The 24,838-nt window shown below is 41.7% G+C and overlaps 1 protein-coding gene across 1 annotated transcript in view; it reads right to left on the bottom strand.

The window, feature by feature from the left end:
* The window catches only part of GPR155 (G protein-coupled receptor 155), a 56,070-nt gene extending 35,976 nt beyond the window's left edge, over positions 1-20,094 (bottom strand). The window contains exons 1-2 of the mRNA XM_065413115.1: positions 20,040-20,094; positions 8,083-8,594 (exon numbers count right to left, since the gene is read on the bottom strand). Of these exons, the coding sequence (XP_065269187.1) occupies positions 8,083-8,548 (466 nt within the window). The 5' untranslated portion in view covers positions 8,549-8,594; positions 20,040-20,094. The remainder of the gene's footprint in view (positions 1-8,082; positions 8,595-20,039) is intronic.
* Between the last annotated feature and the right edge of the window lie 4,744 nt (positions 20,095-24,838).

Raw genomic sequence — 24,838 nt, forward strand, 5'->3', positions numbered from 1 at the left:
ATTTGTCAAAGTCATTTTGAATTCTAATGCTGTCATCCAAAGTGCTTGCAACTCCTCCCAGCTAGGTGTCATCCACAAATTTCATAAGCACACTCCCTACTGCATTATCAAAGTTACTAATGACAATATTGAATAGTTCTAGACCCAGGACTGACCCTGTGAGACCCCACTAGATATGTCCTCCCAATTTGACAGCAAACCATTGATAGCTATTCTTTGAGTATGGTCTTTCAACCAGTTGTGGACCCACCTTACAGTAATTTCATCTAGACCACATTTCCCTAATTTGCACATGAGAATGTCATGTGGGACTATTCCAAAAGCCTTACTAAAAATCAAGATACACCTCTACCTCGATATAATGCTGTCCTCGGGAGCCAAAAAAAAAAATCGTATAGATTATGCGTTATAGGTGAAACTGCGTTATATCGAACTTGCTTTGATCTGCCAGAGTGTGCAGCCGCGCCCCCCCCCCCGGAGCGCTGCTTTACCGTTATAACGCTTTACCGCGTTATATCCGAATTCGTGTTATATCGGGTAGCGTTATAGCGGGGTAAAGGTGTATATACACAAACACACACTTCCAACACATTACTTGCTCTAGATGCCCAAGTCTGACATTCTGTCAGACAGATTCTCTAATTGTGTGCATACTTGCAAACTGCTCTGTTAAACTCTTGAACCTATTGATATGAAGAATATCTTTTCCTGTGCAAAAACGTAGACATTTGGTTTCACTGGCTTTTAAGTAAATAGTGGCAAGATGGATTTCATTTTTTAATTTCAAGCTTATTGTAGAGCACTTCAAGGTATCATAAAAAGGCTCTACGAAAATGTAAGTAGTTACCATTAACTTAAAAACACACACATTACACTTGTTTGATTTTTTTTAAACTTATTGTTAAAAGAAAGCAACATCTACTGTTATTATAAATGAAAGTTTAGGTGGCAAAAATCAGTATGTTTGCATGGGGTGCATTTGGAAGCACTTTGTATCTAGTCAGCTTCACTGTTTCTTCTGTACAGTCTGTCACTTTTTCCTGTTTGTGTGGGTCTTTCATACAAAAGCAAGGGAGAGAAAAACATTTAAAAATAGGAAAATATGCTTATAAAAATTAAAAAAATAATATGGAAATTCACAGGTAGCTTTTGATTAATTTTTAAAACTGACCAGAGCTCATGCTGAAGGGGTCCTTTTAAGTAGTTGCTATTGTAAAGTGCAGACATGCCAACTGCAGGTGGGAGAGGGATAGCTCAGTGGTTTGAGCACTGGCCTTCCAGGGTTGTGAGTTCAATCCTTGAGGGAGCCGGTTAAGGATTTGGGGCAAAAATCTGTCTGGGGATTGGTCCTGCTTTGAGCAAGGGGTTGGACTAGATGACCTCCTGAGGTCCCTTCCAACCCTGATATTCTATGAACTTTTTTTTAAAATTAAAAAAAAAAACTTCAGCTGTAAGTGCATGGTTTTTAAATTGTGCTCTTTACCTTTTAAGTGCTATTTTAATGGCCAGTTTTTCCTGTTAATTTTAACAACACATTACAGGTCACTATAAGTAAACACACACACACAATTATTTGTACAATCCAGTTTTCCAGGTATGTTTGGGCTGTGATACATAGTAAATAGTTTTGTAAGTGACTAAATGCACATTAGCAAACAAGCAACAAAAACTACAAAAAGCCTGCCTACCAAAAGTGGAGGAGAAGGAGTGGGCTATGTTTTTATATTGTTGAAATTTAAAAACAGGGATGCAATAACAAAAAAATAAACAGAATAAAAGTTGTATCCTTGAAAGAAATCATTTTGGGTTTTTTTTTAGATCCCTACTAGAAAAGAGAAGAGATTTCTTGTTACACTTGATGCTGAAGGCACAGAAAAAGTCCCAAGAAGCTCAGATTTGAAATATATGGTCACTCAGTACCATGAGCCATGCAAAATCTGATGTACGTACAAAGTGACATTTCCCCCACAGAACATATGACAATGCATGCTTGATGATCACATATTAGAACTGAGTCCAAAAGATGCAACTTTCCTCCATCACTTGCTAAGAAATCAAGATGCCAGCATGCAAACAAGTAGATAACCCTCTACCCCGATATAACACGAATTCAGATATAACGCGGTAAAGCAGTGCTCCGGGGGGGGGGGGGGGGGCTGCGCGCTCCGGCGGATCAAAGCAAGTTCGATATAACGCGGTAAGATTTTTTGGCTCCCGAGGACAGCATTATATTGGGGTAGAGGTGTAGTTAAATTCTGATTTGAGCAGATTTAAATCTTCTTGAACAAACTCCACAATAGATGGAAACATACACATTAGATCAAGGGTCGGCAACCTTTCAGAAGTGGTGTGCCGAGTCTTCATTTATTCACTCTAATTTAAGGTTTCGCGTGCCAGTTATACATTTGAACGTTTTTAGAAGGTCTCTTTCTATAAGTCTATAATATATAACTAAACTATTGTTGTATGTAAAGTAAATAAGGTTTTTAAAATGTTTAAGAAGCTTCATTTAAAATTAAATTAAAATGCAGAGCCCCCCAGACCAGTGGCCAGGACCCGGGCAGTGTGAGTGCCACTGAAAATCAGCTAGCGTGCCGCCTTCGGCACACGTGCCATAGGTTGCCTACCCCTGCATTAGATGGTTTCCTTATGTTAGGTCAAGAGCTAGAGCCAAGAAGGTACAAGGCAACTCATCTATTGCAGCTCCTGAAATGTTATATAAAGGTACAACTAAGTTGCAACATCAGGGTTTAAAAGTTTGGGGAGACTCAAGTAGCCTGGATTGGAAATCAGCATTTTTGCCAGGGGAGTGGTAAACCTTTAATTAGCCACTCATAAGAAGAATTTTATTCTGTATTGCAATTTCTGGAAACACTAAACAGTTTTGAAACAAAAAGAAAACTAATGTTATAAATGATGAGTCTTTAAAGCCACCTATAACTTTGTGACAACAGTGCAACAAACACCACAACTACAGGACAGCGACATCTTATTTCAGTCAAGTCTTCTAGAATTGTGCGCGAAGGTTGGTGGGATGTCAGATCTTTGTGGGAGTTTTGTACTGCAATGTATACTGCTTTACATCTCTTACATACACAGTAAATATTTCAAGTTTTAGGACACTTTTGCAAGTTTTCACACAGAGCTAACAATTTTGATTATTTAAAAAAAATATTTAAGGGGCGTTTATTGCTCACAACTGTCATCAGATTGATACCTCTGGAGAATTAAGTACTCTCTTTATGTACAGAAGGAATACAGCACAAGCAGCAGCAACACCACAAAATTCCTCAGACTGCCCTGCTAATTTGCCTCCACACAGATTTAGAGGGCTCACTTACGTCCATGACATGTTAGTCCAGTCTATTTATTTCTTGGTTTCTCTGCAGACACTGCCATCATGGATGCGGACATCAGTCCACTGAAAACCAAACTAAGATCACCAGCTCATTATATGTAGACCACCGAATAGCTAACAGATGATAGCAACTTCTTGTCCCCATATACCTGGGGTAGATGCAAAGTGACAAATTGCAGCTGAAAGACTCTGTATCCTATTCTCTATTCCCAGCAGGGTGGATAAAAATCAATGATTTTTTTATTTAAATTGGATTTTTTTGATAAAATACTTTTTGAGGAAAAAAACCTATCTAAAGATAGTTTTAATTACGATACATTATAGCTCAAAGATATCTGATCATGGAATAGGGATTATATAGGGTTACCATACGTCCGGTTTTTCCCGGACGTGTCCGGCTTTTTGGTAATCAAACCCCCGTCCGGGGGAACTGCCAAAAAGCCGAACATGTCCGGGAAAAATACTGGCCGGGCACTTCCCCTCCTGGGCTCCAGCTGCTCTGCTCCTCCCCTGACTCTTCGGCTCTGTTTAAGAGCCGAGCTGCTCGAGCACTCCGGCTTCGGGCAGCCCCCATGCCTCCGGACCCCGAGCCGCCGGCCGGGCACTTCCCCTCCTGGGCTCCAGCTGCTCTGCTCCGGCGGCGCAGGGTCCGGAGGCAAGGGGGCTGCCCGAAGCCGGTAGCGCTCGGGCAGCTTGGCTCTTAAACAGAGCCGAAGAGTCAGGGGAGGAGCACAGCAGCCGGAGCCCGGGAGGGGAAGTGCCCGGCTGGGGGCGCAGGGTCCGGAGGCATGGGGGCTGCCCGAAGCCCGAGCACTACCGGCTTCACGGTTTGCCGGGCAGCCTCCAGACCCTGCGCCCCCGGCTAGGCGCTTCCCCTCCCGGGCTCCAGCTGTGCTGGGGAAGCGCTGGCCGGGGGCGCAGGGTCTGGAGGCTGCCCGGCCAACCGTGAAGCCGGTAGCGCTCGGGCAGCCCTTTTTGCGTGGCTGGGAGGGAGGAGGGGGAGTTAGGGCGGGGACTTTGGGGAAGGGGCAGAGTTGGGGCGGGGAAGGGGGTGGGAAAGGGGCAGGACCAGGGCCCGTGGAGTGTCCTCTTTTTTTATTTTTTAAATATGGTAACCCTAGATTATAAATTCTATAGTATGAGACAACATATTCATGTAATGTTTAAGAAAAGATTTGTAAATGACTTCTAATAGTTCATGGATTAGGGACCCAATCTTATGGGGTTCCAGGGGCTTCTGTATAGATTATTTAGGTTAATCTTTCTATCTACCCAAAGGGACTCAGTGCTCACTCTAGAAGATACCATTAGAGATGCTTAGTTTTGCAGGTCTCAAACTGTGGATGTGTGTCTCCAGAGATAACATGCTTGTTAACAACAAAAATATTAATTAATTAACTAAATAAAATAAATAAAGGTGAGAAATAGCAGACCTCAACCCTATTGTCCCTCTGCAAATTTGTGTACACAAAGTCAATCCCTTACCTCTCTCTAAAGTGCAAAGTTTCAAAAAGTTCAATGAATAGAAGATTGCTGGGGGCAGAAAAGATCTGGACAAGGAGAAGAAGTCTGGAGATAAATGTGAGAAAGGAGGGACAGGCAGTTGAAACAAAAGTGAAACTGTTTGAGCAGCATATTCCAGAAGGCTTGAGGTCTTTCTGAGTGTAGCCTTCATTGATTTGAGATCTACCATACTATTCTCTCACTAGAAGGGAAAACCTATAATGGCAGCAGGCTGTAAAAGAGACCCAGCTTGGAATATTTTAATGAAGTTCCTCTACCTGTGGTTAAGACAGGCATGCGTGCAAAATGCAAACAGTGCAACAAAGAAATGCAAGGCCTGGTTGCCTGAATAAAACAACATCATGAGAAGTGTTCCTTCTCAGGAGGAAGCTGCGTTAAAGATGATGAAAGGAACATATCTGAACATGCAGTATCTTCAGGTTGGTAAATTTTTTTATTTCATACTTCTTTCTGCCTGTCTTCCTTCTCGACTATTCTTGAATTCTCATGTTTGAGCAAAAAATATAGTTGTTACTTTATGGTACTATCATTTTAGATGCAGGTGTGATAAAAAATAAATAGCTGAAATAGGCAGATTTTCCTTTTATAATTTCACCTTTAAAGTAGTGCTGAGTGTCAGTGAATGCAATGAGACATACTAAATGAGCAGTATGGTGATAATTAAATAACTGCATTGACTTATTTTGTTTAGGAGAATCCATCCTCAGCATACAGGATTCTGAAGACTATCCACCTTCAAGATCACCATCATTTTCTATAGTTTCACAGTTCTCTGCAAATGGTAGTGTTTCAGTCACATCATGTATGTCACATAGCCACAGTATATCACCTGTAGCAAAAAGAAAAAAAAAATCTCCATCATCCAGAAACAACCATACATAAGCTTGTGATAAGAACCAGCAGATTACAAAAAGAGGTAATTGATGAAAAAATTGCCTGTTTTTTTATGAAACAAACTCTCCTTTCCGTATGATTGAGATCCCACACTTCATTAACATGGTTCAGTCATTAAGACCAGGATACAGTCCACCCAACAGAGCAGATGTCGCAGGCAAATTGCTGGATAAAGTGTATGAAAGAGAAATTGAGCAGTGTGCAAAAGGTCTTGAGGGTGAAATTGTTAACCTGAGCCTTGATGGGTGGAGCAATGTCCACAATGATCCTGCTGTATGTCCTTGTGTGAACAGAAGAAGGGAATGTCTTCAGAAACAATTGGTAATCGGGAAATGCACACACACAGCAGAACTCTTACAAGAAGTAGCAGTAAAAGCTATAACAAACTGTGAAAAAAATTCAAATGTCTAGTACGCAGCTTGGTCACAGACAATGCTGCAAATGTTTCCAAGATGAGAAGAAATTTAGAAGAGAGAGTCCCAAGCTAATACCATACGGTTGCAGTGCTCATTTGATGCACCTCCTAGCCAAAAACTTCAGTGTTCCAGAAATAAAGGCTAATGTTGTTGAAATTGCAAAATATTTCCATAACAACCACTTTGCAGCAGCTGCTCTGAAAAAAGTGGGAGGAACCAAACTAACTCTCCCACAAGACGTGCGATGGAACTCAGTAATGGACTGTTTTGAGCACTATATCAAGAACTGGCCTAATCTGATGACAGTTTGTGAACAAAATCATGAAAAAATAGATGGCACTGTCACAGCCAAAGTTCTCAACATTGGGCTTAAGAGAAATGTTGAACACATGCTGAGTACCCTGAAGCCTATTTCTGTAGCCTTGAACAAAATGCAGGGAAATAGCTGTTTTATTGCTGACACTGTTGAAATCCAGAAGGAACTGAGAGAGATCTTAAAAAGAGAAATATGCAATGACTGAGTTAAATTACAAGCATTAAAAAAACAAATGGGACAAGCACCATCTCCAGCTCATGTTCTTGCAAATATTCTCAATACTCGTGTACCAGGGTCAAACCTTAACTGCTGAAGAGGAGGAGCTGGCTATGACATGGACATCCAGCAATCATCCCTCCATAATGCCAACTATATTAAAACTTCAGAGCTAAGGGTGAACCAGTCAAGAAATATATGTTTGCTGATGATGTTTCAAAGAAAGTCACACCAGTGAACTGGTGGAAGTCACTTAAGCACTTGGATTCAGAGACTGTTGAAGTGATAATCTCACTTTTAACAGCAGTAGTTTCTTCTGCTGGTGTAGAAAGAATAGTTTCTTCCTTTGGACTAATTCATTCCAAATTAAGAAATCGTTTGGGACCTGAAAAAGCAGGAAAGCTTGTTTTTCTTTTCCAGATTATGAACAAACAGGAAAATTAAGGTGAAGACGACTGAGTTAGCTGCAGAAGCCAATATTTTAAGTTTCTCATGTTGACCTGGCTGACACAGTCGATTTAATTTTTGTTTTTGTATAAAAAATATTTCATTTAACTATTTTAGTTAAAAACAAACAAAAACAAACCTGATTTTAAAAACCTTGATATGTTTAACTAAATTCAAAAATCCATATGCTTGTTTTGTTAAAATATCATATGCTTGCTGTTGAAAAAAAAAAATCCAGAATACATAATGTTGATGTTTTAGTTAAATAAAACAATTTAAATGCCTGTCTGGTGATGTTCTCCTTCGAATACAGCATGGCAAGAAAATTCTCCCAATATTAATGATTAACCTGTTGAACTGGAGATAGTTCACCTCTCAATGACTTCATAAATATCTGCTTCAATTACCTTTGGTAAATGAAATAACCAAGCAATCATTCATTTTCTGATATAGTTGTAAAACTAATCTGAAAAGTTTTCAAAATAAATCACTCTAAAAATGTACAGTGTGTACCTTCTAAAAATGAAACCTACATCTATCTCTGAGTTGTGAAGAATATGTATTAAGGTTATAACAACCAACAAGAATGCACTATGTAGAAATCCATGATTAAATCGAGTCTTCCTGACTAGTGATCTAAATCAATTTGATTTAAATCAAATCCACCCTGATTCCCAGAGCCATCCAGTCAACACATCTGAAGTCATAAGAATGCCTGTACAAGTAAACGTATGTTTGTTCGTTGACAACTGTTTTATACAACCTAAGATTTCAGTTCAGCAGAATGTAGAACAGCTCTAATTTAGAAGCACAAGACTGTAATCACCGCATATAGTAAATGCCTAGGACAAGGAAAAATAATGTTTAACACAGAAGTTAACAAAAACAAGAAAGCATAAGTAGTTTCTTACCTATAGGATATCCCAGTGCAAAGTCATTGCTTTGTGTAGCAAAAATAGGGAACAGTCCTGCTTTGCTAAATCGACTTTCAGGACTGGCTACCAATAATGTTAAAATACAGACTAAGAAAAATACAGAAGCTTTGGCAACCAGGATGCTGCAAAGGAAGGACCAGTTCACATTGGAAAAATTAAGTACCACCATGTTTTTGAATAGTAAAGCTGGAAGTGCAAAACAGGAGACAAAATTTCCCAGTCCTTTGGCCTGACTTGATGTGATGATGTTGGCTCTTCCGGCTATATATCCACAGAGGATGATGCCGAAGCATTGTAGCAGGGCTGGGAAAAGCCTGCTTATTGACATGGAAGGAGAACGGCTGGTAACATTGAATTGGTAGTCCAAATGGCTGGGCAGGGAATGCGACATATTGGCTGAAGAGGAGAGGTTCTTTGTGGTAAAGTCTGAGAAAGTATCCATCTTCTCTCACTGCTTGTTTTAAATGTGGAGTATGCGATGTTCTGATCTGTAAAAATAAAAGAGAACGGAACAGTGTTATTCAACTTCTGAGTGGGCGTGTGTCTCACTGATTATTTTAAAATGCACTTCCAAATCCCTCCCACAAGTACTTCTATCTGTCACCCTGCCAGATAATGGCAGCTACTGAGAGAGAGAGAGAGAGAAACAAAACTGATAAAATAGAAAACTGTAAAATCATTTGGGTGGATCCCAAATACATTCTTCCCTCCTTAGCTATTTCTCTCTTCTGCTGGTAGTGGCAAGTACACACAACTCACCAATAGCACAGCTGTACGATTAGTACAAATACTAAAATCCACTTGGGTTTCAACATTAATTCTCGTATATACGTCAAGTGAAACATTAAAGCTAAATGTAACTCGTGAGCTGAAACAATGAAAATCTGTTGGCATGGAAAGGGATGTGACTTGAGGATTTTCTGCTGTAGTCTGTGGAATCTAAAATTTATTTAAAATAAATAAAGGCACTTTCAGCTCTTCTGGTTTAAAGAAAAATAAATCACTAAACTATCACAAAGTAAAGCTAAGGCATTTGTCTTGTTGGGCCAGGTCTGAAAACTAGTTTCACCTAACACGGCCATATCAGCCAGCGTACACAACATTTTTTTTAAAACAAACTTTTAAATAAATTATGTTTCATGTACACCAACTGGCAGCACCATTTTAGCTGAAATGATATTTAAGAGCTTTCTTTAAGAAACTGTTTCCTAACATCATGAAAAGTGAATGTGAGCAGGGCCAGAAAGATGGAAGTTCCATATATACCAGGGGTCGGCAACCTTTCAAAAGTGGTGTGCCGAGTCTTCATTTATTCACTCTGATTTCAGGTTTTGCGTGCCAGTAATACATTTTAACATTTTTAGAAGGTCTCTTTCTATAAGTCTATAATATATAACTAAACTATTGTTGTATGTAAAGTAAATAAGGTTTTTAAAATGTTTAAGAAGCTTCATTTAAAGTTAAATTAAAATGCAGAGCCCCCCGGACCGGTGGCCAGGATCCCGGCAGTGTGGTGTCTTATGCAGCATCATCAGAGATGGGTGGAGGAGAATCTTTTATATAAATATGGTTGTATAACAATAAAAATTGACCGAGGAACTTGGGAGCAGGTGTGGGATCTGAAACTGCTTGTAACTCCTCATTCGAAATAGTTTAGATTTCAGATTTGACAGGAGGATATCATGCATGGGGAAAGCTCACTGTTTTTTTGTTTTGGGTTTTTTTTTAAGCAGACTCCCTCCCCCATCTACATTACAACTATAATTTAGTAATGAGACCCTGTGACAGGGTCTCATTATCAGTCTCTCTCTGTTCACTGCTGGAGGCATTGGAGCCCTGACTGCCACTGAAAATCAGCTCGCGTGCCGCCTTTGGCACGTGTGCTATAGGTTGCCTACCTCTGATATATACTAAAACTCTAATCAAGCCAGGAGAGCCTGTTACAACACCATTAGAAGCTGTAGAGTAAAAAGAAGCTCACTGTTACAATCCATGCAGTTAGGTCTTATATGTGTTACAACTTGTAATGAGGCTAGGGGAGAAAGGTGCCGTATTTGGGTCTGTCACAGGTGGGACTGTTCAGTAGCAACCCAGTTTGGGGCCAAGTGTGGTACTGCAAGTGCCCACTGGCTTAGTCCACAAGTTTTGGCTGCCTGCTTGCAGGAGGGTAGTCTGTGCCATAAGCTTGACTTCAGTATCTAAACAGTTAAATAAAAATAAACTCAGAATTTGGCTGTCGGCACCTTTAAATAAATGAACCTCAAAGACAAGCACTTAGTTGCAATGCTTGAAAGCAAGACCCTGAGGTTCTGGGCTAGCAGAGCTCCTCGTCTGTCCCAGTCTCATCCAGAAGCGCTGCCCTGAGAAAAAAGGGGCAAGTCTTTTTAACTGGCCTGCTGGCTCCTGATTGGTCAAAGTCTTCTCCTAGCCATTCTAGGCCTCTGGAGGACTGTGTCTTGTTAGTAGCCTGGTCTGGTCATTGAACAGGGGATGTCAGGGCTCCAATGCCTCCAGCAACGAACAGAGAAAGACTGACAATGAGACCCTGTCACAGGGTCTCATTACTAAATTATAGTTATAATGTAGATGGGGGAGGGAGTCTGCTTAAAAACAAAACAAAACAAAACAACAGTGAGCTTTCCCCATGCATGATATCCTCCTGTCAAATCTGAAATCTAAACTATTTCGAATGAGGAGTTACAAGCAGTTTCAGATCCCACACCTGCTCCCAAGTTCCTCGGTCAATTTTTATTGTTATACAACCATATTTATATAAAAGATTCTCCTCCACCCATCTCTGATGATGCTGCATAAGACACCAATCCAAATGGGCAAATGACTGACTCTGCTGAGGAAACAGTTTAACTGACTCAACACAGAGTGCTGTCAAATGCAGAGTGAACAATCTGATTCAGTCTAATCTTATTTGGTTACACCGTTGCTTCTGAATGGTGGGTAGTAATATTTTCAGACAAAATTGTGATTTTTAAGTTGATGTACTTCTTTCATGAGATGTCAAATGCCCCCTCTGTGAACCATCTGATTGCTGACTACATGACCAGAAAAACATGTGGGTGTATGTACCCATCACACACCTTGATGTTCTGTTCATTTGAAAGAACAAATGATATCATTTGATAAGAAGAATGCAAGTTCTGAATGTAAAAGAGGGAAAATATTCTTTCAGTTATTCAGATAGTTAAAATGTTTTCTACAATCTTTAAAAATTGTCTAATGGTAAATGTGGCTTTTAATGCTATCGAGTGCTGGGCCTCCTGTCCAAGAGCAGGGAAAGCACAGTTCAGTTTAATATATTAACACATATTTTGGAGTGAGCTGCTTTCTCTTGTACATTTATGGTATTAAAATGTAAGAGTAGCACCAAGCAGACTAGAAAATAAGGAACTAGCTTCCTCCCTTTTCCCACTGGCTCTATTCTCTGCCTGACCTCTGGGACATTTTGGAGTGGACGGGGCATCTTACCAACTTGCTAATTTAAAAATACAGAAAGAAAGCTCTCTGTATTTCACCACCACTGCCTAATGATACTCAATAAGATGCTACAATAGAGGAGAATTCCTATTCTAATCAAGAATAAATTCCAGTGGCCACAGAAGAAATCATGTCCATTGCTACCACACCAAGCAAAAAAAAAAAAAAAAAAAAAAAAAGGATCAGATCACCATTCTAAGCCAATTATCCTTTCTAACCAACCAGACTTTCTGCATCATTCACCTGGTTAAGAACTCAAGACAAAGTGTTATTTTTATGCTGAGAGGTGATGGTGGCTGCAGGGATCACAGATCTGGTAAGTACCTATGAAGGAACCATTACAAAAAGGGAACTTTGTTTAGTACTAATAAACAATGGAAACCACCACTCAAGGGATAGACCAGCATGGTAAGCCTGGGCCACGCTGGCCAAGGGGGTTTCCCTGAAGAGTAATAATCACAGAGGCTGGCCAGGAACTGGGGCAGGGTAGCTGTGTGTGAGAGACAGACAGAAGGGAAGCACCAGAGCAGAGACCAAAGTAGCCAAGAACATAGCCTGAGCAAACCCTGGGACCATGGCCCTGGGGAAAAAAAACCTAGAGAGGGAACATTTTGTGCTGAGTGGTGGCCGAAAGGGGCTTGGAACTACGAGCAAAGAAACTCTCTCTTGTTGTTTGATTCCTCCTGTGTTCAAAGAAACAGGACTTTGTACATTCTTGAGAAGTAAAGAGGTTTGCATAAAAGACGTGCCTGGCTCCATCATCAATTTCTCCTTACAACTGAAATCACCCGTAGGACTCTGAATTTTGTCTAAGGGCACGGGTAAAAGAGGGTAACATTCCTCCCCCTCCCCCCCCAGAATAACCACAGCAGAAACATTAGAATTGACAACACAGGCATTCTTTACCTTAGGTAGACAACACAGTGGTAAAGATACCAATTGCTGGTCTACACTAGCATTCCCCGTTACAAGCAGTGGTAATGCTGCACTGATGCTGGATTAAGAGTTGGAGAATTTAAGAAAAATGCTAATGTAGACAAGCGATTCTGCTTTTCTTCCTGTGCCCCATTTCAGACTGGGATGGACACGACCTTTCTAATTTCTTCCGTTGCTATGGAAGCACTGCCAACAGAAAGTCACGAATTTGTTACGTACTTTTTAAAACAAAAAACACAATTAACATTTTGTTTCTCCCCTGGTTATAAAGACAACCTTCATGCCTTAATTACTTTGTGGCAAGTGTGACATATGCACTAGTATCAACAGTGGTAGGAACTCTTCTCCAACTTCTTTTTAAAGACACCATAATAGAGGCTCAACTTAAATGTATACCCCAATTTAAAAAACATAGTAAGAGAAACAAAAGAGCCACCGTGGTTAAACAACAAAGTAAAAGAAGCAGTGAGAAACAAAAAGGCATCCTTTAAGAAGTGGAAGATAAATCCTAATGAGGAAAATAGAAAAGAGCATAAACTCTGGCAAATTAAGTGTAAAAATATAATTAGAAAGACCAAAAAATAATTTGAAGGACAGTTAGCCAAAGACTCCAAAAGTAATAGCAAAAAAACTTTTAAATACATCAGAAGCAGAAAGCCTGTTAAACAACCAGTGGGCCCACTGGACGATCAAGATGCTAAAGGAACACTCAAAGACGATAAGGCCATTGCGGAGAAACTAAATAAATTCTTTGCATCGGTCTTCACTGTTGAGAATGTGAGGGAGATTCCCAAACCTGAGCCATTCTTTTTGGGTGACAGATCTGAGGAACTGTTCCAAATCGAGGTGTCATTAGAGGTGGTTTTGGAACAAACTGATAAACTAAACAGTAATAAGTCTCCAGGACCTGATGGTATTCACCCAAGAGTTCTGAAGGAACTCAAATGTGAAATTGCAGGACTACTAACTGTCATCTGTAACCTATCATTTAAATCAGCTTCTGAACCGAATGACTGGAGGATAGCTAATGTGACGCCAATTTTTAAAAAGCGCTCCAGGTGACCCTGGCAACTACAGGCCAGTAAGCCTCACTTCAGTACCGGGCAAATTGGTTGAAACTATCATAAAGGACAAAATTGTCAAACACATAGATGAACATAATTTGTTGGAAATAGTCAAAATGGTTTTTGTAAAGGGAAATCATACCTCACCAATCTACTAGAATTCTTTGAGGGGGTCAACAAGCATGCAGACAAAGGAGATCCAGTGGATATAGTGTATTTGGATTTTCAGAAAGCCTTTGACAAGGTCCCTCACCAAAGGCTCTTAAGCAAAATAAGTAATGGGATAAGAGGGAAGGTTCACTCATGCATTGGTAACTGTTTAAAAGATAGGAAACAAAGAGTAGGAATAAATGGTCAGTTTTCAGAATGGAGAGAGGTAAATAGTGGTGTCCCCCAGGGATCTGTACTGGGACCAGTCCTATTTAACATATTCATAAACGATCTGGAAAAGGGGTAAACAGTGAGGTGGTAAAATTTGCAGATGATACAAAACTACTCAAGATAGTTAAGTCCCAGGCAGACTGTGAAGAGCTACAAAAGGATCTCACAAAACTGGATGATTGGGCAACAAAATGGCAGATGAAATTTAATGTTGATAAACGCAAAGTAATGTACATTGGAAAACATAATCCTAACTATACATATACAATGATGGGGTCTAAATTAGCTGTTACCACTCAAGAAAGAGATCTTGGAGTCATTGTGTATAGTTCTCTGAAATCATCCACTCAATGTGCAGCGGCAGTCAAAAAAGCGAACAGAATGTTGGGAATCATCAAGAAAGGGATATATAATAAGACAGAAAATATCATATTGCCTCTATATAAATCCATGGTACACCCACACCTTGAATACTGAGTGCAGACGTGGTCGCCCCATCTCAAAAAAGATATATTGGAATTGGAAAAGGTTCCGAAAAGGGCAACAAAAATCATTAGGGGTATAGAACTGCTTCCGTATGAGGAGAGGTTAATGAGACTGGGACTTTTCAGCTCGGAAAAGAGGCGACTAAGGGGGGATATGATAGCGGTCTATAAAATCATGAGTGGTATAGAGAAAGTAAATAAGGAAGTGTTATTTACTCCTTCTCATAATACAAGAACAAGGGGCCACCAAATGAAATTAACAGGTTTAAAACAAACACAAGACAGTATTTTTTCACGCAACGCACTGTCAACCTCTGGAACTCCTTGCCAGAGGGTGTTGTGAAGGCCAATACTATAACAGGGTTCAAAAGGGAGCTAGACAGATTCATGGAAGATAGGTTCATAAATGTCTATTAACCAGGATGGGCAGGAATGGTGTCCCTAGCCTCTGTTTGCCAGAAGCTGGGATTGGGTGACAGGGCATGGATCACTTGATGATAACCTGTCTGTTCATTCCCTTTGGGGCACCTGCCATTGGCCACTGTCAGAGGACAGGATACTGGGCTTGATGGACCTTTGGTCTGACCCAGTATGGTCGTTCTTATGTTCTTAATAGCACATTAAAAACTTCAAAGCTTTGTTTTGATCATTTAATAGGCTGATTTTTAAAGAAAGTTTTATAATTCAATTGGGTTAGGAAAACATTACACGTTAATCCAGAGTACCAATGTATACTAGTGTTCTTAGAGTGAGCTTCTTCCCTGCCCACAGTTGTTATATTTTATACTGTACATGCATTTAGAATGCAAGTTCTTTGGGACACAGACTCAATATTTGACATCCTTACCCACCTTGCAGCATTGTGTACATTTACCACACTTGATCAACTGGGATGAAAATGGCCTATTTTTAAGGCAACCAGTCCATCCTTATCCCATACAGTACATTTTCCAATGTTGTGTCCACTCTACACTGTAAATCTCCCAAGCAACATGAATTCAGCACTTCTCTTGAGAGAATGCAACACACTTCACTATCAGTTAGTTTTTCCAGATGATCTAACTAAATTTCACCCCATTACTCCAAGTTATGCCCTTGTAATGGGGTCTACAAACCCCATACTGAGCACAGACAGAGGGGGGAGAAGAACCTTTTCATCTTGATCACACTCCCACACAGCTGCCAGAGCTGCCAATCATGGAGACAGATGCCCACAGCTGCAACTAATAGAGGAAACAAGGCCTGAGAGTAGCGTAGACAGATGGAAGAGGGGGCAAAAAGGCATGGGACAGCAAAGGGCAGACACCAGGCTGCTTTCAGGAAAGTAATCAAGAGAGTGAAGCAGACTGTAAGCCCTCAAACTGAAGGACTGATAGCCTTAATTAGAGGTGAAGGTCCAGGAACTCATCTGATTGAAGACAAGCTAAGGAGAATCAACCAGGAGAAACTGGGGCCCCTTGAAAGACCACACCAAGAGACTGACACAGGCTTCCATGTACTAACTTTCTGAATTCCTCTTTCTCCCTGGTGTATTCACCTTTCAAGTATTTGGATGGAGGATATGTCTCCTCCTCAGTTTAACTGATGTTTAGCTCAGCCATACACATTTAGCTCTTAAACTTTCTTCCAGCCCACAGGTTAATTTTTCTTGCTCACTCAAAGCTTCCAATATCCTTCTGATGATAAGGCACCCAGAACTGAACACAATATCTCAGGTATGGTTGCACCAGACCCACACAGAAATTATTACCTCCCTGATCCATAGCACAGCTACTTGCAGCCCACAGTTACATTGGCTTTTTCACTGCCATATCACACTGCAAACTCAGGTCTAATTTACTGCTCATTCTCACCCCTAAGGCTCCTTCAGCATTGCTGCTTCCCAGGTTTTCCCTTCCAATGAACATCTCTATTTGACTATTTCCCACTAATTTATTAGTGGAGAGCACTTTTCCAAGCTAGTTTTTTAGGTCCCTTTTGCGCAGCTTAGACTGCAGCTTAGAATCAGCGCAATGATAAACTCTCAGCCCTTCCCTCTGCACTCAAACAGCCCCAAGCAGGATACAATTGCATAACCACACCTGAGAAAGGTGTATATTTTGGCCTCTGCAGGTAGTAGCCCCTAAATGAACATGAGGCAGAGTTATAGAGGCCAGGCTCTCAGCAGCACTCAAAACTTGGCCTGCTTTCTGGCCTACTCTGGGGCCTTCCTAGCAATAACCTCAGTGTCTGGCTCCTTCACCCAAAGGCTTTGCTCTGATCCACAGCAGCAGCCTGTGTCCCGTGCCCTCCTATATAAGACCACATCTACACTAGAAAGCTTTCAACAGTAAACTAATAGTTTAGGGGTATGATTTCCCCCTCCCCCCCCAAAAAAAAATACTTCTACGCCAGCAAAAGCCCTAATGTAGATGTAGTTATACCAGCATAAAAGTGCTCTCGCTGGTGTAGCTTATTTTGCTCAGGGAATTGGTATAAACTATATTGTCGCCAGTATAAGCTGTGTCTACAGCTGGGGTGGGGGATGGAGGTAGAGGGGTGCCAGTATACTGATACCAGCAAAACCTTTCTAGTGAGTAGACCTGACCTAATATACTTATATGGCCTTCTAGTGACACAGATCTGACCGCCTCACAATCTTGAATATATTTATCCTCACAACACCCTTGTGAGGTAGGGAAATACTATTATCCCCATTTTACAGATCAGGAACTGAGGCCAGGTCTACACTTGTAAAGACTTGCTGGTATAGCTATATAGCGACAAGGGAGTACTGTGCTGGTAAAGCACTCCTACCATGGACCCAGCTTATACCAGCAAAACTGTGTTTTTGCTCATGTAGCTTAGTCTAGCACCTCCCTCCCCACTATACCCACTCAAGTGAAATAAGCTATCCGTGCAAAAGCAGTTTTACCAGTATAAGTGCAGCTACCCTTTGAGCTTGTCCTAGCACAGCTGTAAGTCACAAATCAAGCCCAACTGGCATAGCTACACCATCTAAAGTTTGTAGTGTAGACCTGGCCTCCCACTATTTTCCCTTATTCCAGAGAAGGGTGAGGGAGAAGTTAGTCACAGATGCATCTATTTTTGGGGGACTGCTGACTAATTCATGACTCTTTGAGACAGTGCTGCCTAGGCTGCCATTTGTGCTAAGGACAGCTGCATTGTAGCCACTGGTCACAAGGAGGGATTGCTCAACAACAAGAGAAAGTCTGGTCTAGTAGTGGACTAAAAAGCAGCAGAGTATAAGGACCTATTGCATTCTATAACCCCAGCTCTAACACTAACTTAGTACCCTATCTGTAAAACTGAGACAATAATACTTACTTAGCTACCGGATGGGTATATTGAGAAATATTTGTAAAGCACTAAAACTTACCAAAACACAAACCAAACTCTCCAGTTGCTAGGAGTTAGAGCAGGGGTCGGCAACCTTTCAGAAGCGGTGTGCCGAGTCTTCATTTATTCACTCTAATTTAAGGTTTCGCGTGCCAGTAATACATTTGAACGTTTTTAGAAGGTCTCTTTCTATAAGTCTATAATATATAACTAAACTATTGTTGTATGTAAAGTAAATAAGGTTTTTAAAATGTTTAAGAAGCTTCATTTAAAATTAAATTAAAATGCAGAGCCCCCCAGACCAGTGGCCAGAACCCGGGCAGTGTGAGTGCCACTGAAAATCAGTTAGCATGCCGCCTTCGGCACACGTGCCATAGGTTGCCTACCCCTGAGTTAGAGCAACTCCCAGATCCCTGCTTTGATCACAGTACTGTTTCTTGAACACTCTTCTAAATACTGGTAACTATGCCTAAACCCTAGCACAAGCAGCTGGGTTCCACCTCTTGTGCATGAAGATCCGCTTCACTCTTCCCTCCACTTTTAATAGAAATGCCCAAAAATTCTTCTTACTGACCCTCCCCAAAATTCTCAGAGGGACTCTCTACCAGAAACATGCTGATTTTGTTGGAGAGATTTTGTAAATTGTTAATGGATCCTGAGATCACTCTCACAAAGCAGATAACCTCATTTACAACATGATGCAACATAATGATGTCCTGATGGTGATGACCACATTTTAGTTCTGTTGGACAAACTCATTTAAGTGGAAACTTTGAAAGAAGGGGCAACATCTACCATGAAAGCGTTCTGCATCTCAGGTGCTCACATTAGAGGAAGAACATACTGAATGGGTTCGTCCACTTTTAAAATTGGCTAGAGTAATAAAATCACCAAAAAGAGGAAGTTAATTGCATCACCTTAGTGCTTTAAATTAAAAGATACTGTAGTGGTGAGAAATGATTGGTACAGATCCCACTCCCGTACATTGCCATTCTGTCTTCTAGCCTGGGGAGAATAAATGAAGAGCAATAGTGTAACCTTGGGCAAATCACCGAAAAGGGACACCATTAGTCTGAAATCTAGTCAATTCCAAAAGTAGTTTCAGGTACCAAACCTTCTTCTTTGTCCCCCTCATTGTTTAGGGTTTTAAAATATTTCCTATTTTTAATTTTTTCCCCACACTGTTGCTGTGTGAAAGTGCCTAGATGCCACAGAAACAACAACTAAGAAAACTGACTACACAAAATAAGCAATGAAATGAAGGCCCAGGTCTACATACAAAATAGCACTGATAGAACTAAAAGGTGTGGCTTCCAACTAAGTAAGTTAAATGGGTGTAAATTCTGTGTTTAGAAAAGCCCTAACAATATGCAGAAGTCAATTGCACAAAGTAAACAAGAAAAGAAAAATATTTCCCCTACTCTCTTTTAGTTATAGTAATTTTATGTTTTATTTGTAGATGTGATCTTTGATGCCACAACAATCAATAAAACATTTTACACACAGAAGTGTGATTTTTAGATTCAGCATCCCTTTAAAACAAACAAAAAACCTTCAGTGCCTCAGTTTTCCCATTTGTAAAATCAGCTGAGACATAATCACTCACTTTTATTAAATTCTTTTAAACATACAGTGAAAAGCAAAGCCTTATTATTAGTACTTCATATTTATTTTCTCTGAGTGCCTACTATGCTCCTTCTGTGTTTGAGTAACCACATTCATGACTGGGAAATGTCTGTATCTGAATGAAGTACAAAACTAATTGCACTGTGCTGCATGACAACAGAAGACTTGAGGAAAAAGCTGGAAGATGAAAAGGAAAAGGAAGGCTAGATGGATTTCCTAATTGTTTAGTTTGGTGGTGTGTTTAAACTAAAACTACTTGAATATATTATAACTGATATACACAGCAGATACTTCACTTTGTCTAGTTTGACACGTGTGAAAATAACTGATGCAAACAAATAAACAAGTCAATGCTAAGACCGATGAAACACCGATTCGGCACCTACACAATCAGCCAGTAGCAAACTGTACCAGAGGTGTTTAGAAACACACTGAAAACACTCTGTAACCAACACTAGTTTTGGAAGGAGATTATGTTTACCAGTAAATAGGATGTGTTGTATAATCTCTCTCTCTCTCTCTCTCTCACACACACACACACAGCTGCAAAGCGCCTACTGCAGCCACAATTGTTAGGTGTTGCAGAAGTTAGGCAGCTAAAAATAAGTACCAATTCTCCTTCCCGTGGGCAGGCGGAGCGCCTCTGAGGAGGAGACAGCCCGGGCATCTGCACAGAAGAGCCCGCTGTAAACCAGCAATGAGAGACGAAACACCCACACCGCGTCCAGCGCAGCCTTACGTAAGGCACACCACCCTGGCGCAGGGACCGGCTGACATCCCCCCGGCACACGCCTCACCGCCCCAATTACATACTGATTTCAGGAGATCTCCCCGCGACGGTCACATGCCGGCTCCGGAGCCCCCGGCTACCGGCCGCTCCCCCGGGCCTTCTCTGCTCTCCGAGGTGCCCTTCGCTGCCTCTGCCTAGCGCAGGACTTGGCCGCCGCAGGCTGGGGCCGGTCTCCAGCTCAGCCCCATGGAGCGCGAGGCGAGGCGCAGCGCTGCCGCCCCGGGTCCCTCGGCAGCTCCCGCGCGCGCCAGGGCCCGGCCTCACAGAGGAGGCGCCCGAGTCTAAGTGCCCGCCCTGCGTAGGGTGCAGCCAGGCGCTAGCCCCAGCCGCGGGAGGGGGAGCAGGGCGCGCATCGCCGCCCGTCCGCGCCGCTGCTGAGCCGGGAGGGAGCCGGCCTTCAAGATGGCGGCGCTCAGTGGGCTAGTGCCCACGGGACCCAAGCCCCATGCTGGATGCAGCCGCTGGACCCCGCCCTCTCTTTCTCAGGGAGCGGCTCATGGGGGTGGAGAGCACAGCTCCTTGGGGGGGCACAGAGCTGCCTCCAGCTCCTCTCTCAGATGGGGGTGTGTGTCACAGACTCAATCCCCCCCCCCAGTTCCTTGGGGGTGTGGGTCTATCTCCCCAGTATGCCTGCTGGAGGGAGGGATTACAGACTTATCCCTCTCTCTCCTTATGAAGGGTCTGCAGAGCCGTCCCCTCCTGTCCTTACTAATGGAGGGCTATGGATGTGTCCCCAAGTTTCCTCAATCTGGGGGTTTATAGGTTTATCATGCACCCCAACTTCTCTTGGGGAGGGAAAGGGAGGCCTCAGACCTTATCCCTGCATTTCCTTACAGGGGGGGGGGGGGGAATGGGAACTATAGATCTGATCCCAAGTCTTGTCCCTGACAGGTGATGACAGACCCACCCCTTCCAAAATCCTATCTCTAGGAAGGGGAAAGGTGGTCAAAGGACCTGCCCTCAGCCTCCCCCCCTCATTCCCTGTGACCTCAGAGAGCAGAGCGATGACCTCCCCAAAATGAGCCAGAGTCGCTTTTCATTGTTAGTAGGAACAGAGCTGCTCCCAGCCTCACTCCTTGGGAGGAGAGATGGGGTTGCAGATTCTCGCCCCCTATTCTCCCAAGGCTGAGAGAGACTCCATCTTTGGGTGTTAGTTCTCAACAGCATTTGGAATCTTTTCTTGGGAGCCTGAAGGAGTAGGGAGTGAGAAACTTGCTGTATCATTCCCTTAATATTGTCACAGTTCTGAATGAGCAGGTGACATGTTTCACATCGTGAACCAGATCTCAGGCCCACAAAGCTTTGGCTCTGTAAGCCCCCAGATCCTTGGGACAAAAGCTCCAGGGGCTATATGCCTATAGAATCTGTGTATATACAGCCATGGATAGGGCCAGTGCATACATAAAATTTAGATGCTAGGAGCCCCACCTCTAAATCTTCAAACACTAACAGCAGGGCATAGAGGTGGAAGCTTTTAAAGTGATTTTGCTACTTTGTTTCTTTTCTAAGTAAACTAGAACTAAAACTAGAAATTAAGTGCCTGGCTGCACCCTACGCAGGGCAGGCACTTCCACAATAACAGAAAGAGCCAATTATCATAGAACTAAGAGAGATCAGTCAGGAGGTGATAGTTTTCTATATTTGTTGTAACTTGTTTAGCACATCCTATGAATGTTCTAGTAATTTAGCTAGAGTCTGAGTTTCCAAACTTTGTTAATATATAACCTGCAAGGGCTGGCCTTATAATTAATTATGCCCTACATCAGGGGTAGGCAACCTATGGCACGTGTGCCGAAGGCGGCACGCTAGCTGATTTTCAGTGGCACTCACACTGCCCGGGTCCTGGCCCCTGGTCTGGGGGGCTCTGCATTTTAATTTAATTTTAAATGAAGCTTCTTAAACATTTTAAAAACCTTATTTACTTTACATACAACAATAGTTTAGTTATACATTATAGACTTATAGAAAGAGACCTTCTAAAAACGTTCAAATGTATTACTGGCACGCGAAACCTTAAATTAGAGTGAATAAATGAAGACTCGGCCCACCACTTCTGAAAGGTTGCCGACCCCTGCCCTACATGATAACGTAAGTTGGGTATTTAGAATGAATAGTCATGATTCTCTTGCTGCTGGAAAGGAGAATTAGACTTTAAGTTGCCTCTTCTTAACCCACTATTGGAGGAAGGAGAAATCAGGTTATGACTTACCCATTTTCCACACGTCTTGCTGGTGGGTGAGCAGGAAGGAACTAAGTCATGTGTTGCTTCTGCTCTGATCTCACTGCCATCTGTCTGAAGGGGGACAACAACTTTAAAATGCCTTCTTTGTATGCCTTCTCTTTCAATCTCTGTATATAGGACCTCCAAAAGCTCAAAGCCCAAAACAGCTTGTTTTCCGTGTTCTGAACACTTGAGACACACATATCTGTGCCAATAGCCCTCCTAACTAGGACAGTGGAACTTACAGGCAGGGGAGTTTTCATAGTTTCTTCAGGGAGTCAATTAAAAAACCAAACCAAACCTGGGGACTTAAACTAAATAAACAAGAATCTCACACACAAGAAAAAGACTTAATACAAGCTTCTGGCATGTAGCTAAACCAGAGGGGGGGGGGGGGGGAAGAGAACCAACAATTGCAGAAGAAGAAGGATGGACGCATGACAGACAACTTAAAAAGAAACTTTATTTTTTGTCAAACATTCTCTCCCCCAAATGGGTTAGTCTTGGCTCTTATACCCCTGAATCTATCAAATCCATTTGGGAAGTTGAAGGGAACAAATAGGATGTTATATTTTAAGAAGGGGGGAGGGGAGAAATAACATGAACAGAATACTTAGGGCAAGGATAATGAAAAGATTTATGTAAAAAAAGATATAAAAGCCCTTAACCAAAACTGAAGGGGGCATTGAAGGAACAAAAATGTTTGGAAAAGGGATTGCAAGAGACTTTAAAGCAGCACTGTGTAATCTTTCCCACCTCACTAGTAGCTACCGTAAGGGATTGTCATAGTGGTGGGGGTGTTCCTTCTTGAGCATGGTAGTCAGATGCACATCCCTAAATCCAGGAAAGTGCTCCTATCCTGAGTCTTACACATCTGTTTTTGGGGTATTGTGGGGAACACCATTAAGGGAGGAATGGAGGTAAAAGAAAACATTGATAGTAATATAACTTCAACTTTCATATTTTAAAGTTCAGTAAGAGATCACAAGTTGGTAAAAAGGTTGAACACAATTCATCTGGGATGTGCCAGTCTTAAGCACCACTGAAAGAAAAGAAAAAAAAAATAATCAAGAGAGGAGAAAAGAATAAATGAAATGGGGGGGGAAAAAATCAAATTTCTACTTAGAATACAGACTTATGAAAACAAGTATTTTATGATTGATACCCTTTGAATATCAACTACAGAAAAATAAACAATAAGGACATACAAGAAATAATAATTTGCACTTATAAAACACCTTTCTTCCTGACTGGACTGAAAACCCTTTACAGACTAAATGGCATAGTGACAAATGCACCACTTCTAGGATGAAACATGGTCGATATTCTGGGTCAGTAACACCACACAACAGAAAGAGAAAAGTAATTTCTCAATTTGAAACTATACGGGAATTTAGGTAGAACATAAATACCAGTGGACAGGACACCAGTGTTAGGACCCTTACTCTTGTGTAAAGTGCTGTGAAATCTTCCATTAAGTACAAGTTGTCTCAAAACAGCACCTTCAGCAATGTAGTGCTCTGTTGCACCATGCGAGGTGACTGGTTCAGTACTGATTTTGAGGACACTGCTTGTCTATCTTTCCTCTGTTCCCAGCGGCAGATCATTGTATTGGCCTGTGTCATTGATGCTCCCACACACAGAGCATCTCCAACAGTAGCAGCAGAGTGAAACAGCCTCAGATCACGTCAATTTCATTCTGTTCCTTTTTCTAGACTAGTGCTATGTGCATGACCAGCCTGGGGGAGAAAAAACAAAACAGAAAAGGGGAGAAACAGAAATGGAAGGAGGACAAAAAAAATGGATATGCAGGACAACAAAAAGGAGAAGGTAATGAGACAACAACAAACTCAGAAGAGATGCTCACAAATGGAAAAAAGTGGGAAGGGAATAACAAAAAACAAAAATTGCAGGAGGGAGGGAGGTGAGTTAGCTTCACTAGTGGGAACATTGTTTAAGGACCATACTCAAACCCATGCTACCTAGCCTAGGAAGGCCTCGTCTAGACTAGGACTTGGAAGATGTTAGCTAAGCACATGTTAACCTCATGTAGACAAGGCAGCATGCCTTTAACATATTTCACTCAACTAATTATAGAATACACAGTGAGAAAAATAACCACATGGTCCTCATTACAATACTAATTAAATACTGTACAGATGACCATTGCATCACTGATGTCAATAATGTAGCAGAAAGTACTACAGGACAGAGAATACAGTATTGTTATCCTTTTTTTACTTGAGCTGTTAGCCAAAATTCGGAGTCTAGTGGGTTGCTTCAATTAGGTGGAAAAGTTGATTTGGAGTCAGCTATTTCTCTGATGCATTCCTCCTTATTTACAAAGTCCTGCTTCCTTGAACTCCGCAGGCAAACAGTTCTTTGCTCACAGTTCTAG

Source organism: Emys orbicularis, chromosome 11 (genome assembly GCF_028017835.1).
Source record: "Emys orbicularis isolate rEmyOrb1 chromosome 11, rEmyOrb1.hap1, whole genome shotgun sequence".
Classification (NCBI taxonomy): Eukaryota; Metazoa; Chordata; order Testudines; family Emydidae; genus Emys; species Emys orbicularis.